This window comes from Anser anser, assembly GCF_964211835.1.
Source record: "Anser anser genome assembly, chromosome: 6".
Classification (NCBI taxonomy): Eukaryota; Metazoa; Chordata; class Aves; order Anseriformes; family Anatidae; genus Anser; species Anser anser.
The window spans coordinates 38,664,386-38,677,888 of NC_139726.1; the positions used below are offsets into that span (position 1 = coordinate 38,664,386).

A 13,503-nucleotide genomic window follows, 5' to 3' on the forward strand; every position below is an offset into this window, starting at 1 on the left:
AGCGGAGCTCAGAGAATACTGACCTGGTCCTTGTCCTGAGAAACTTAAAGTTCAAATAGATGTGTGATCCAGGAGAAGCTCAAAAAATGTCCAAAGGAAAGGCATTTTGAGTTTGCGTAGTAAATACATGATGTGTCTGAGATCATGTTTTTAAAAAATGTAATGACTGGGTGTAGTTTTAACTGTCCTGGTGGATTGTTTTTATAACTAAATCCTGGAGTGTTTATTCTTGATCAATATTGTCCTGTAAATTTATCTGTGGTGAAATGAAATAAAGATGAAATAACTTTTTCAGAATTGTTTTTCATTTTAGCTTCCAGAAATGCTTCATGGAGATGGAGATAATGAAGAGCATGGCTATTGTCCCGTGGGACAGTTCATTCTTCAGAATCTAGGCCTGCTTCTTGGATTTGCCATCATGCTGGTGATTGCCCTCTATGAAGATAAAATTGTGCTTGACATCCAGTTTTGACCTAATTCTGGTAATCACTGTGGAGACAATAATATTACTGTATGGCTTTGAGTCTGCACTGTTTCACTGTATGCACATTGCTCAGAGGAAAAGCAGTGGCTTGCACTACTTACACAAGTACAATATATTCATTTCCATGTAGATTAACTCCTGCTTTTTTCTAATTCAAATCAGATGAGATTGCTCAATGTGTCTTCTAAACTCAAGTGACTGATAATTTGGAAATACTAAATAAGAGAAATAAATGCTCGGTTGGGTGCGCTACTTGCTAAATAAGAAACATACAGGATCTACACACTTGGGAAAATACCATTTCATGCTATATTTGAGCACGACCTGGAAAATGTTACAGCTGAAATTCATACCTACAAGGAACCTGACTAAGCTTTTAGTACCACACAAGTCTTAAGCAATGGGCATATATATGCGTATATCGATTTGTGCATATATATGCATCTGTTAATTCATTTCTGTGTTGATTCGTCTGCATAGTGGTGACTTTAAGTATTAAATCTTAACAACGGTAGTTAACTGGAAACCACTGTGCTGTTTTAAATTTAAAAAAACAAGTCCAAATCTAAACAATGCTTAAATTTTTAAGAGTACACCTTAAATTGCACTCCCTCGTTTATAAAAACTTCATGTGTAAGAAGGCAGGCTGTTGCAATATACGCTGCAAAGTGCTATGTTCTGTCAAGGATCAGTTTGATGATGTTTTCCTGACTAAGATTTATTTGATGTTTGTCCCTTGATATTAGTAAGAAAATGCAAAATGCAATAGAATTAGTACTAGCTTGGGGAAATCCCTGATGTTGGAGTTATAGAGCTATTCCTGGTTCTCTTCTACAGATGCTAAACATGTATTGTGTGCCACTTGCAGCATAAACTACTGAAGAATTGTGGCTGTGAATGTGTGCGAACTCCCTTTTAACAGAGAATCCATATGGGAATTTTTCCGTTTTTTAACGGTTATTTTGGAATGTTTTCTCCTCTTTATGTTAAAAAAGAAAGTCCAAAGTGCAAGATGCTAGTTACTGAACCTGGGCACAAAAGTTAAATTATGGTCTGTGTATGTAGTACTGGTGGGTTATTTGCAATACTATAATACCAGATCAAAATCTGTTTCTACAATGCCTCAATATCAGACATGGTAGCACCAGCCATCTCACAGTAGAGAGTAAGAAAGAAGCTTTTTACTTCCAGCATAAAGGAGTTCATTTCTGTGATATTTTTTTTTCAATTTGGGTATTTAAATTAGATTATTAAAAAGCAGATGTGATAGATCTGTTGTACGTGTCATTTGGAAGGACAGACTGAAAATTTGGGCCTTAATTTGCCGGGATCAGATGTCTTAGATAGGATTTTGCTGAGATGCTTATATTGCCAGACATGAGTTAGTTCTTCTTGTACCCATCTCCTTGAAGAAAACACAAAGCAAATCAGTGAGTTTGTGAGGAGTGCAAGTTGATTCTGTAGTACCAGTCCTAAGCATGGTAGTAGCCTTTTCTGGAACACACAGTTCGTCGTCGTCTTTGTATATGCCAGGTATGCTGTATTTTGACTGTGCCGTAAGTTTTGTTTCAGTCTGCTTGGTGCCAGTGTAGCTGCTAAAAACATACTGATCCTAACGCCTTTAAAGAGCACCAGTTGGTATCTTCATTCCATTTCAAGTTTGTGTGTTTCTTGTGGCCTGTTACTTTTTGAAGCTTCATGGGTCAATTTAGTTTTTACCAAGAGCAGCTTGTATATTTTAAAGGTATTGGGTTGGTTCTTGCCAGTATTTCTTCCTAATGCAGTATCAAGAAACAGTATTAAGGGTCCATTTCAAAGAAGAGTGCAGTTTCTTCAGTGAAGAAGCCAAAAGCCCAGAGTTCAGGTATGCAGCCATTTGATGCTCAGAACTCAGGTTTCTTTGTTTTTCTTCTTTAAACATATTTACTATTGGACCCTAATTAGCACAAACACTGATGTTAGCTTCAGTTTGCTGAACTTCTGCAATGTAAAGATCCTGGGTGACACTTTTTTCCTAGTGCCCACGTTAGGTCCCTGAGTACTATTTTCAAAGAGACTTAAGTCACTGGATAACTTCTGAGAATCTTAACTTAAGCAACCTGTGTTGTTTATGTATTGAACTGACCCTTAATTTTAATTTTCTGTTAATTTCTGTCAAGTATAAGGGGTCATGTGGTTGAACTGATATTGTCTAATCATTTTTTTTAAGTTTATTTCTTTTAATACTTTTACAAATGAAATTTTCTGTATTTCAGGTAGAATATTTACTTTTGTATTAGTTGGAGTATGGTTTTAGCTTAATACACTGCCTCTCTAGGGAATATAATAAACTTCCTTCCAACACCATCTTCAGACAAGGGAAAAACTTGGTCCTTGAAGGCAGGTACTGCATTTTTCATTAAATAGGTTTTTTTTCTTTTATTTTCTAGTATTTATTACAACTTATGAAGAGCAGTGTAACAGCTGTGACTTCTATAGGTTTCCACCAGTACTGAATTCTAAATCATTCTAATGTACACTTTTAAGTCATGTTACAGACAATCTGAATTCCACTACATTTCTACTTGGCTTCAACATTCCATTCTGCTTGGATCCAGAGTCTCATTTAACTTGTATTTGTTGGAGGGCATGTTACTTGTATATTACAATGCTGTCACTGTGTGACATCCCATATGAATTTTGATGTAGATCACATTGCACTCAATCCGCTGTGATTATGCTTAGAAAATATTGTAGTTGCTAGATGCAGTGTGATTCTTGTTTTTATTTTTTCCCCTCCAGGTAACAACTGAGTCTATGGTTTCAAATATGATTATGGTCCTATAAGATACAGCCGAGCTATCAGTTTTTTTGTTATAAATAAATCATTTTTAAAAATTTTATAAAGCTGGAAAAAGATCAAATGCTGTTTTGTTCATTGTCAACAGTGTTGTGTTCATTTTATGTATGTTCCTTACAAATAAGGAGCCTTCAAAAAATAAAATTATTCAAGGAGCAGATATTCTTGTTGGCTTGTATAAGATTTTATTGTGCACCTTTATATTTTAGTATTTTGCTTCAATTCTCATGAAATGCACAAATGCAACATTGTAAAGATATATATCCTCCTTTCATATTTTGATTTCTCTTTGGAAATGGCATTTCAGAATGGACATGTATCCCTCATAAGTGATCTGGAAATGCACCTCCATAGATTGTGGTAGGTTTATGAATTAAGCTGACATAATAATGCCACCCCCCGTCTGATCCAGTGTTCTTGTGGTTTATCTGAAGGGAGGGTCATTGCAATTACAAAGTTGGTGGAATGACCAGTAGTTGACAAGACACCTCTTCTCTCGCTGGTATTGTACAATGGGGCCACGTAACTGGGTCGCTGTGGAATGTCTGCTCTCTTACAGGGCTTTAGCCATATCTGCAGCAAAGAATAAGCCTTTTCACTTCAGTTAAAAAAAAAAAAAAAAGTTGAGAAACACTCTTGGCTTGCCACAATATTTTTGTCAGTGGTGTTTGTTTTCTTACAGGTAGCCTTTGAAAACCTGTTTCTTGATTACTCTTTCTTAGCAGATTGCTTCCTCTCCCAAAATCTGCAACACCGGACCTCCTGTTGCCATCATTATTAGTAGAGGATTCTCAGTTCCTCTTAGATACTTAAATTTGCTTTTCAACACAAAGCATTTTCAATTCAGTTATTTTTAAGAATTACCCTGTTGCTCCCTTCAAGGCTGGAACTTAGGTTCCACATTATTCTACAATATTTGTTCATATCTAATAATATAAAATGTCATCAAATGAAAGATACTCACCACAGGTACTGTGTCATAGAGGATTTTCGGAAGGGATTCTCCTAGCTTCTTAGTTTCTCTGTTCCAGCGTGCTCCATCCAAGAACAGTCCCTGAATGTAGACCCCTGAATCAGTTGTAAAAGGTAATGTATTAAGCAAAAACTGGAAGAGGTTTCTAGGTGAGAGCAGCAGCTAGTGCAACACACTTTGCTAACTGTCTGTTGGTTCTGTGTGGCCTTTTTGTCAATTTTTGTTGTGTTCCAAATAATCAAATAACTTTGAGTATAACACAATTTTTTACAGCATTACAATTTATTATTTATTATTATAATTCTATAAAGCTTTATAAAGTTGCAATGTCTAGCAGTATCATGGTGTATCTAGTCTTTACTAAAATGTTGAGGGAAGTAAAAAGTAAAAATTCAAAGTACAGGACACTATTTTCACAGTTGTCATTACAAAGTTTTCTGTTTGTACTACATATTATAAACTTTAGTGTTTCTAAACTAGGAGATTTGACCATACAGACTCTTTCCCCAGTTACTATTAATTTTCATTGCTTGTTTCACATTGCCATTTGGCAATTAACCATTTAAAGGTTATATAACCATTTAAATGTTACATCTTTAAAACAGTTCATTAAGAGAGTTTAAAAAAAGCAAGTCTTTTAAAGACTCGCACCTTTGTGTTGTGTAGACTTGAAAACCGTAACTCTTAAGTACAAAAAATAAACCTGCCCCAACAACAACAAAAAAAGCTGAAAACTGACTGGATGGTGGTCTCCCAGTCAAACTGCTAAACCCTTCTCACACAACTACCAGTCAAACTGATCCTCAAAAAAATATTAAAAAGAGTACTAAGAACTGTTCAGTTTAATCCTTCCTTTTTCTGAGGAAGGGCAGTCTAACAAAAGTATCTGCAAATGGAATGTCAGGCAATATATAATAGTTTAAGAAAAAACTAGTTTGCTGTTGAGCATCTTGATCATGTATCTGTAAGCTGTTTTTCTAGGGATAGCTAAACAAGCACAGCCAACAGCGAAGGGTTTGTTTTCACTCAGGGAAGTAAGCATCTTCAGATGTGTTATTGGGGTTGAAATAAAAAGAACAGGCAAGCCAAACACTGTTTAAAAGTGATCTGTTTTGGGAAGTTAGGGATAAGCAGTGTTCTCTGGGTGTTACTTTTCATCTGTGGGATAATCCAGGGAGTGCACTAATCTCAGCAGTATTTAAAGGCTGGCGTGCATAGTATTTTGAGACCAACGCAGTTGTGTATGTTTTCTAACAGTTCATTAACTTAATTGCATAACTCTGAGTCTGCAAATTAATGTTAACTTACGAATGCATCAGCATAGGCAAATAAATGTTATGTATTTACTTACCATCTTCAGGAGGGATTTCATATTCCTTATCTTCCAGCACTTCATAGTCAAATTCTAGTAGGTCTATTGGAATAGTGTATTTTCTGGCATAGTTCTGCTGGGCGCCTGTTAAGAATGCTTGAGTGAAGAAGAATCCTGAAATCCAGAAGACGGGTGGCATACCGTTTTCATACCACAACTGCAGTAGCAAAAGAGAGAGGAGGAGAAAAGGGGGGGGGGGGGGGGGGGGGGGGGGGGGGGGGCTGCTTTAATCTCTTGTAGTATTTAGGAACTCAAATAACTGTGAAATAACAGCCAAAATAGTTTCTGCAGTGGTATGCTTGGATGGCTGCTATGTGTTTTCCACCAAGTTGTTAAAATGTCACTAGCTTACGGCTTTTTTTTGTTGTTGTATTTTAAGACCAAAGAGGACAAAACACCACCTCACCTACTGCCTGGAAGTTCTTAGCTAATGTGAATGAATTAGTCTGTTAATTATGCATCATCTATGTAAGCTCATCAAATGTGTGTTCAAGTCACCCTTTCTCTCTTGGTATCAGAGGCTGTTCAGCATGATGATCTTTGTTTCCTCATGCAGGTGGCAGGTTTTTTTTTTTTTTTCAGGCTTTGCTTTTCTTCGTTGGATTTCCCTTCCAGCGCCCATGTTGCATGCTGTGTGTGTGTGTGCACATGCACTTGCATGTGCAGCAAGTTGAAGATGAGGGTGGGTGAGTTCCTTATGAGGAAAAAAAATGGAGTGGCCTAATTAAACTTTGTTTCTGGGGGATAGAGGGGGTGTGTCCCCCCCCCACTTACACCATGGAAACTTGTGTATAAAAATTTTTGAATGCTGGATTTCATTGCATTTAAGTGTAATATAAGTGAGGTCTATATCAATGGTGAATACTTCATGCAAGAAGACATTTTTCTGGTTGTTGTACACATAACTTCAGAACAGTTGTTGTTCAAAACTCATGTTTACAATGTCAGATTAAAAAAAATTGCATTACAATTACATTACTGCAGAGAATTATAATGGTTACCACAGTACTTGTCTTTCTAGTTAGTTTCCATTCAAAGAAATAAACAAAATCCTTATAGATAATGGCAGTTTCTCCTTCATACAAGTTTAATTTCTGGTCTGGGTTCTGTTCAAGAAATGTCACTTTTATTCTTTATAAGTACTGCAATCAGACATGCTATGCATTAAAGTGGAAGTTACTGAGGTGTGGTGACAGGGTCCAAAAAACACAAAACAGAGGTTCTCTGTAAATGCAGAATTTGTGAGTATGTTACTATAACTGAAACCAGATGGGTTTATTATTTACTTTTTAATTATTTTTGTTTCTGGATCTTTTGTCTATCTCGAGACCCGTTCTTTTTGCAGATACAGAGGAAGGAGCTTGGAACAAGTTGCACATTTTATCTTGGGGGGGTTGAACTGTCAGTTTAGTCTTCTACCTCAAAGGCATACATTAGTGTTTATGGTCTCATGGTCTTATTAGGTGATAAACATCAATTGTCTTCAGTTGATGGAGGTCACTAAGGCACAGAATAGTGCTCAGTCTCTATATTAGATACTTAAAGTCAGTTAGGGGAATTTGTAGTCTTACCAGTGAAGGGACCCCACTGATTCTCACTCACTCATCCAGCTTTCTTCTCTTGTTGTCTATCTACTGAAAGCTATTACTTGACTTCAACATAAATAAAAGATTTCATGTTACAACACTGTACTGATATAAACTTGCTATTTGGAAAAGGAACTCAACAGCCTCTCCCAAAGTTCTATTTTATTTATTTAACTTCCCTACCACCACAAAGATCTATGTGCAGTTTAAGATGCCCTTAGTAAATTCACTTCAGAAGGCCAATTTTGGTGTCTGTCATACAGTAATACTGATGCACTGCACCTCTCTTTATGTGGTGTAAGGTATGTGGCAAGATAACAGTGCTTCACTAGATGCTGTGATGAACAAGCAACTAACCAAAACAGGTGCACAAATGAACTGAACATTACATGTCAGTGTTATTCATGTGTGCGTTCACTTGTGGAGATTCCTCCTGACAACACGAGATCAAAACATTAAGTGATGTTGAACAAATTGGCATACATGGGATGTGCTTACCTGTAGGAACTTCAGTCTACTGAGGAAGTCATTCACGTAGCTGCCCAGAGGCTTGAGGCTTGGGTAGGACTTACTCATCCACAGGCCTGGAATTTTGGCTTTCAAAATGCTGTTTACCACTTCTTCCAGTTCAGCAGACATCACGACTAGCCCCTAACATAAATTTGGGATGGGACGATAGGAGAATACTGTGTCTCAAGAGAAGTTGCTTTAACAGTTAAACATAGCTCTTTGTCTAACAGATGTTACCAACTTCTAGCTAAGTCAGGAACAACACTGAAAACATGAAGAATGGATGTAATGAATTTCGTTCAAAAGTTACTGTGGTCAGAGCTAGTAGTCAGTCACTAGACTGGTCAGGAAGAAGGCCGATAGAGCATTTTGGAAAAAAACTGCCCAGAATGGGAAATCGCCATTCATCATCCTGCCTCAGAAATATGAGTGATTACTGAGTGTAAATTTCTGAGTTATTACTAAATGTAAATGCTTTTATAGTATTATTTAAAGTGTCCTCAAAACTGCAACATTGCTGCAAGTTTTTTAAATTGGCTGACTTTTCAGCTTGTGGTTTGGCTTTATGAGGGAGAGGGGTGGTGGATTTTTTCTGTTTTTATTAAAAAAAAAAAAATCACCCTCAAGGTAAGATAGGATAGATTTAAAAAAAAAAAAAATCCAAACTGACTTTTCCCTGCTCCCCACCCTGTATTTTACACAGCTGTAGCTTTCAGTTCCCACTGAGAACAAATGCTGACTTCAGACAGTAAATTATTACTGTTGAGGGTTCCGGTTGAGGTGTTGAGATTTGCCTTTATCTGTAAAGAAATTGTGAGGTGCTTCTGTCTTTTACGTTACTAAGGCACAAAAAGATACAGATCAATAAATCGTGTTGGAATCCAGACTTCTAGTGTCTGAGTGACCTGAATCAGACTTCAGGGTCAGTTCTCTAAGGTACTTGTACTGATAGCTCAGAGATCAAGCCTAGGGTCTAATTACGTGCCCTTAAATGTATGTCTCACCTTTATTGCTTTCTGGATGTTACCACAGGAGTCACGTATTGTCTGCAGTAGCTTGTTAAAGCGTCCCATCTCTTGGACAAGCACAGTATTCATGCTTTGAGTGTAAGTGGTTGGATATTTTCTCATTGCTGCTTCAATGTCAAAGTCTGAAGGAAGTTTGCTCAGGATGTCACCTGTCACTTCATGAACAACATCCTCAGTGGATTTTGCACCACTACCAGACACCTGAGACTAAAGAGAGACAAAAATTTAGGTTTATTTTGGAAAAGAGAACTTGGGAGTGAGTACTTGAAATACAGGAAAATAGAGCTGTTCTGAAGGCAATGTTTATAAGATTGTTACAGTTCTAACTCGGTTCCCCTGTGATGGAAATGAATTTGTTTCATAACTTCCTGTGTTATTGCAAGAAGTTATTAGCATACGACTGTCAAAGTCTGGTTTCCTACAGGTTTTTAACCTTTTAATTTTGGTTACCAAAATCTTGCCTCCACTGTAAACGAACCTTTCTGCCTGCATCTCTGAAGAAGCTGTGAGTGCCATCGGCTGGCCCACTGCTGTCAAATGACAGAGTAGTGCCAAGTAGTCTCACTATCCCTTGTTGTGATCTCTTGCCCTCTATATTCAGCTCTTCATGAGGCTTACAGGAACTATAATATCTAGATTGTACCTGGCTTACAAACTGGACTGAAACTGGCTAAGAATTTTGAAAAATTTTAAAAGATGGTGGGGGAGTGGAAGTAATGTAAATTGACTGTGCAATCACAGAAGCTGTGCTTCCTTTGGAAGACAGGCAGGGAAAAAAAAAAAAAGCCTTAACAGTTTTTTTAAGTGGAATAACGATTTCACTAGGATGACATTACAAAACAATAGGGCACAGTAAAAAATGAAAGGACAAAAAAAATCTGAACATACTAACATGTAGAAAGAGGAAAAGGTTATGCTAAGATGGCGTGTGGTTTTGAGTCTCTTTACATACCTGTGTAAGAAGAATGTTATCAAATAACAGTTGTGTTTCTGACTGATCCTTAGTGATATCAGCATTTGCATTCATTCCAAATATCTCTGGGGAAGGATTCAGTGGAAGTGTCTTTGTATATTCAATATAGCTTTGGTACTGGAAAAAAAAAAAAAAAAAGGCTCTAGACTTAGGATGTAGACATGGCCACACAGCTCATGAGAGGCCACAAGCTGTATTTCAAAACCACTACAAACTTTTCTACTGTATATTGTCTAAACTAAAAGATATAAAAGGATGTACGCAGGATCTGTCTGCACCTCGCAAATTCCTTTGGTCCGTTCTCTTACTCTGAAATCAAGATTGGCTTTGCTTAAATGTTTTTTTTTTTTTTTTAATTTTGACAGCTGTTGGAAATTCTCTTAAAAATAAAATGCTTAGTGCAAGAACCTCTAGACCTTTTCTGGGCCCACTGCTTGCGAGCTGTCTATGTAGGCATTTTGCTGATATTTGACATAACTCTACTGTGTGATAAGCTGATACCTAGGTCCTTTCTATCACCAGAAGATACGAACAGCTCATTCTCTTACACCTACTTTTTAGTGGCTTTAAGTGTAGCACGCTAGGTTTCTCACTGTCCCCCAAGTGTGCTGTCTCATACAGCACAGAGTCAAATTAGTAGTAGTTTGGGATTTTCTTTTGTATTTTTTTTAATGTTACGTTATGTTAACATTGTGTTATGTTATGTTACTTAAAAGTCACTGAAGCAACTAATAGAATGGGGGATTTTGCCGCACAAGTGAACAATGACAGCAGTAAGCACTGAAGCACTTGTCAATGTGAGCAAAAGATTTTTTTTTTTTAAAGTTTGTAATTCCAATTTTCTCAGATACTTACATCTCCTTCGGGAGGAGCAAAATAAAGGCCACTTGAATCAAATTTATAATCTGTGTTTGCAATGATTTCCGATGAGAAGAACATGTTCAGAACACTACGGAGCGTACGCCGATCCCAGTCATCAGTGACTCTGCCACCGTAGTTACATTCTCCAGTCATATAGCGAAGGGCATCATATGGCACCTCCTAAAAAAAAAAAAAAAAAAAAAACGGCAAGAGAATTCTCTGAGCCACAGCCTAGCACTTACCTAGACAGCCATATTGGTATGCCTGTAATTTATTTGCAAGTCATCCAGAAATCTCAGAGGGAACTTTACAAATTGCTATTTGCCTCTGTTAGTTCATACTGGTACTATTGATCTCCTGATCTTCAACTACTTTAATAAGCCATCAAATCAAACAGTGGGGCTTTTTGTGAAGAACAACAGCACCAAAATTTTCCACATGAATGGAAATGGGAATCCCTGGGAATGGGTTTATGAAGAGCTTTTCCAGAACAGTCTGTACTTGCTTGGCTATATGTATGTATAAAATAAATAGGGATGCTGTCAGAGGGCCACGGCTATGCTATACTCCTATTCTTCAAGACCACAACGAACAACAAACAGGGACACATCCTTTCCAGCAAGCCTTCTGTGCTAATACAGAGAAATGGGTTTTTGTCTTCTTTTATTTTTGAGAAAAATTTAAAAAAATAATAAAGTCCTGAGCTTGGGAGCAGATGGCTTCTTAGGAGCATGAAAGGAACAATTTATGGGTTATAAGAAAAATTCTTTACAGAAATTAAGGGCCAAGAGCTAGTGGTATGATAAGGAATGGGATAAAATAAACCAGCTGAAGAAAGTACAGAGAAATCTGGTCGCTACAACCAAGTCAGTAATCTTTCTGGGAGCAAATTGCTTCCCTTTCTGCTTGTCAATGCATTTGCTCATAAACTATCATACAAGAGGAGGTCATCCCCCCAGCCCCCCCATACACTTTGCTCCCCCTCCCTCCCCCGCCCTCCCCCCAAGGAAAGGGAACACCCATGACTTCATAACATTTTCTCATTCTGTATCACAAGTTACCTATTAACCACACCGATAACCAAAAACACTCCAGGCTGACAGTGGTTTGACAATAACACCCGCAGCCATTATTTAAAGGGTACTAGCTATAGCAGTTTGCTTAGGAAGCTGAAACACAAAGAAGTATCAGGTCTTGCTAGCAAATTCCAGAGAATATTGTATGAAACGCTGCCTGGCTCAACAAACAAGGAAGGAAAAGTCATGTGCCAAATTTAAACAGATCAAGTTCATTATTAATTTGCAACAGTCCAGCATCTAGAATTAGTTCTATCACCGAGTAAATCACAGGGATTCGTTTAGTATGATATTTTACAGCTTGCAACAAAAGCTCCATGAGCTGAATCCCCCAGCTTCTGTCTAGAGACAGGATACAATTCCAATGAATAAGGCAACAACATGGAACATAGTCTGCTGTGTTTTGCATGGGAGAAATTCTAAACTGCCATCTGCAAGTTTCCCACATTAGTTATACACTGCTCATGGTACACTAACCACTTAAAAGGAACAGTATTGGCACTACTGCAAATAGGCTTGAGTTTCTAAATCACTGGGCCCTACTAAAACTGTTGCCATGGCAACACTGAGCTGCACTGGCACATGCATGAACATTCCTAGAACATGCATGGAAGGGCACAATCAAGGCTGTGGGAGGGTTCCGTACCTTGTACTGGTCAAGGAAGATGTGCAGCTGCTGCACACTGATGCGCAGATCAGTCTCATTGAACTCGTATGGAATGTTCCAACCCAGTGGCCCAAATTTCCGCCTTTCTTGCACCAGTGCGTGGAAGAAGCAGAGGCCATACAGCAATGTCTTAAACTCAGCCTTAAAACCAAACACAACAACATGAATAATTGTCTGTTTCAAACATTTTAACAGTTTCATTTTTTCCTCATGTCCTGACTCGCTCAAAACCCAGGAACTCCTGCTCCAGTAACATACCATTTGTGACTCATGGGTAGCATTTCTTGACACCAAAAAAAAAGGCCTTCAGCAAAAAGTCATCAGATTGTTTAAAGCATTGGTTTTTAAATTTTCTTTTAAACCAGTGTGAACCCTCAAATCAATTTTATTTTTAAAGCTATATACCCATGTGTACGTAAGATATATAACATTCACCCACAACTATGTATATAAGACCTTTGAATTTTTTTTACACCTTTACACCTTAAAACATAGTTCACACACTATTCTTGCATTTTTTTCTCGTTATCAAGAAAGATTTCAGGCCTTTAAAGAAACCTTCAGCTAGGAAGCTTTGGTTTGGTTTGTTTTCAGTTGAGAATATTTAGCAAAGTAGATGACCTCAATTAAAAGAACTGTGCTATTTATTATATATTTTAAAAAAAAAAAGTAAAATATTTCTGGCCAAATACGCGTGCACACAGAAAGTTAATTATGAAAGCAGTGGTTTCTGAGTCCTACTTAAAAAGGGACGTAGGAAAGACATTTACTTACGAATTTTATAAACCATGTAGTGCAATCACATGGCCCTCTCAATTAAACAGTGGACCTCATTTTGCCTTTTTGGACTAATCACTTGCTAAAAGAGCATTCCTTAAATGAATACAAGACGCCACAACCTTGCAGCAGCTATGTAATAGCAAATAATTTTTGTGTGTGTGTGTGTGTTAGAGAGACATAACCTTAATACCATGCCACAAAAAAACTCTATTGAAGAAGTAGGTGGTGAGCAGTAAAATAAAAATGAAATTTACTTCACTACTCTCATTAGGCAAAACCAGTTTCATTATAGCAAAGGACAACTATTTAATTCGGTACTTTTTTTTTTTTTTTTTTTTTTAGAGCATATATACA

The 13,503-nt window shown here is 37.4% G+C and overlaps 2 protein-coding genes across 15 annotated transcripts in view; one reads left to right on the forward strand and one right to left on the reverse strand.

Annotated features, from left to right (window-relative positions):
• SLC39A10 (solute carrier family 39 member 10) overlaps positions 1–3,483 on the forward strand; it is a 120,234-nt gene extending 116,751 nt beyond the window's left edge. For all 11 annotated transcript variants that reach the window (XM_083843034.1, XM_083843032.1, XM_083843028.1 and 8 more), the window contains one exon: positions 314–3,483. In XM_083843034.1, the coding sequence (XP_083699160.1) occupies positions 314–472 (159 nt within the window). In that variant the 3' untranslated portion in view covers positions 473–3,483. The remainder of the gene's footprint in view (positions 1–313) is intronic.
• DNAH7 (dynein axonemal heavy chain 7) overlaps positions 2,694–13,503 on the reverse strand; it is a 105,199-nt gene continuing 94,389 nt past the window's right edge. For all 4 annotated transcript variants that reach the window (XM_083842973.1, XM_083842974.1, XM_083842975.1 and 1 more), the window contains 8 exons: positions 12,349–12,510; positions 10,621–10,806; positions 9,745–9,882; positions 8,769–8,999; positions 7,753–7,905; positions 5,648–5,825; positions 4,288–4,391; positions 2,694–3,896 (listed from right to left, as the gene is read on the reverse strand). In XM_083842973.1, coding sequence (XP_083699099.1) covers positions 3,690–3,896; positions 4,288–4,391; positions 5,648–5,825; positions 7,753–7,905; positions 8,769–8,999; positions 9,745–9,882; positions 10,621–10,806; positions 12,349–12,510 — 1,359 coding nt within the window. In that variant the 3' untranslated portion in view covers positions 2,694–3,689. The remainder of the gene's footprint in view (positions 3,897–4,287; positions 4,392–5,647; positions 5,826–7,752; positions 7,906–8,768; positions 9,000–9,744; positions 9,883–10,620; positions 10,807–12,348; positions 12,511–13,503) is intronic.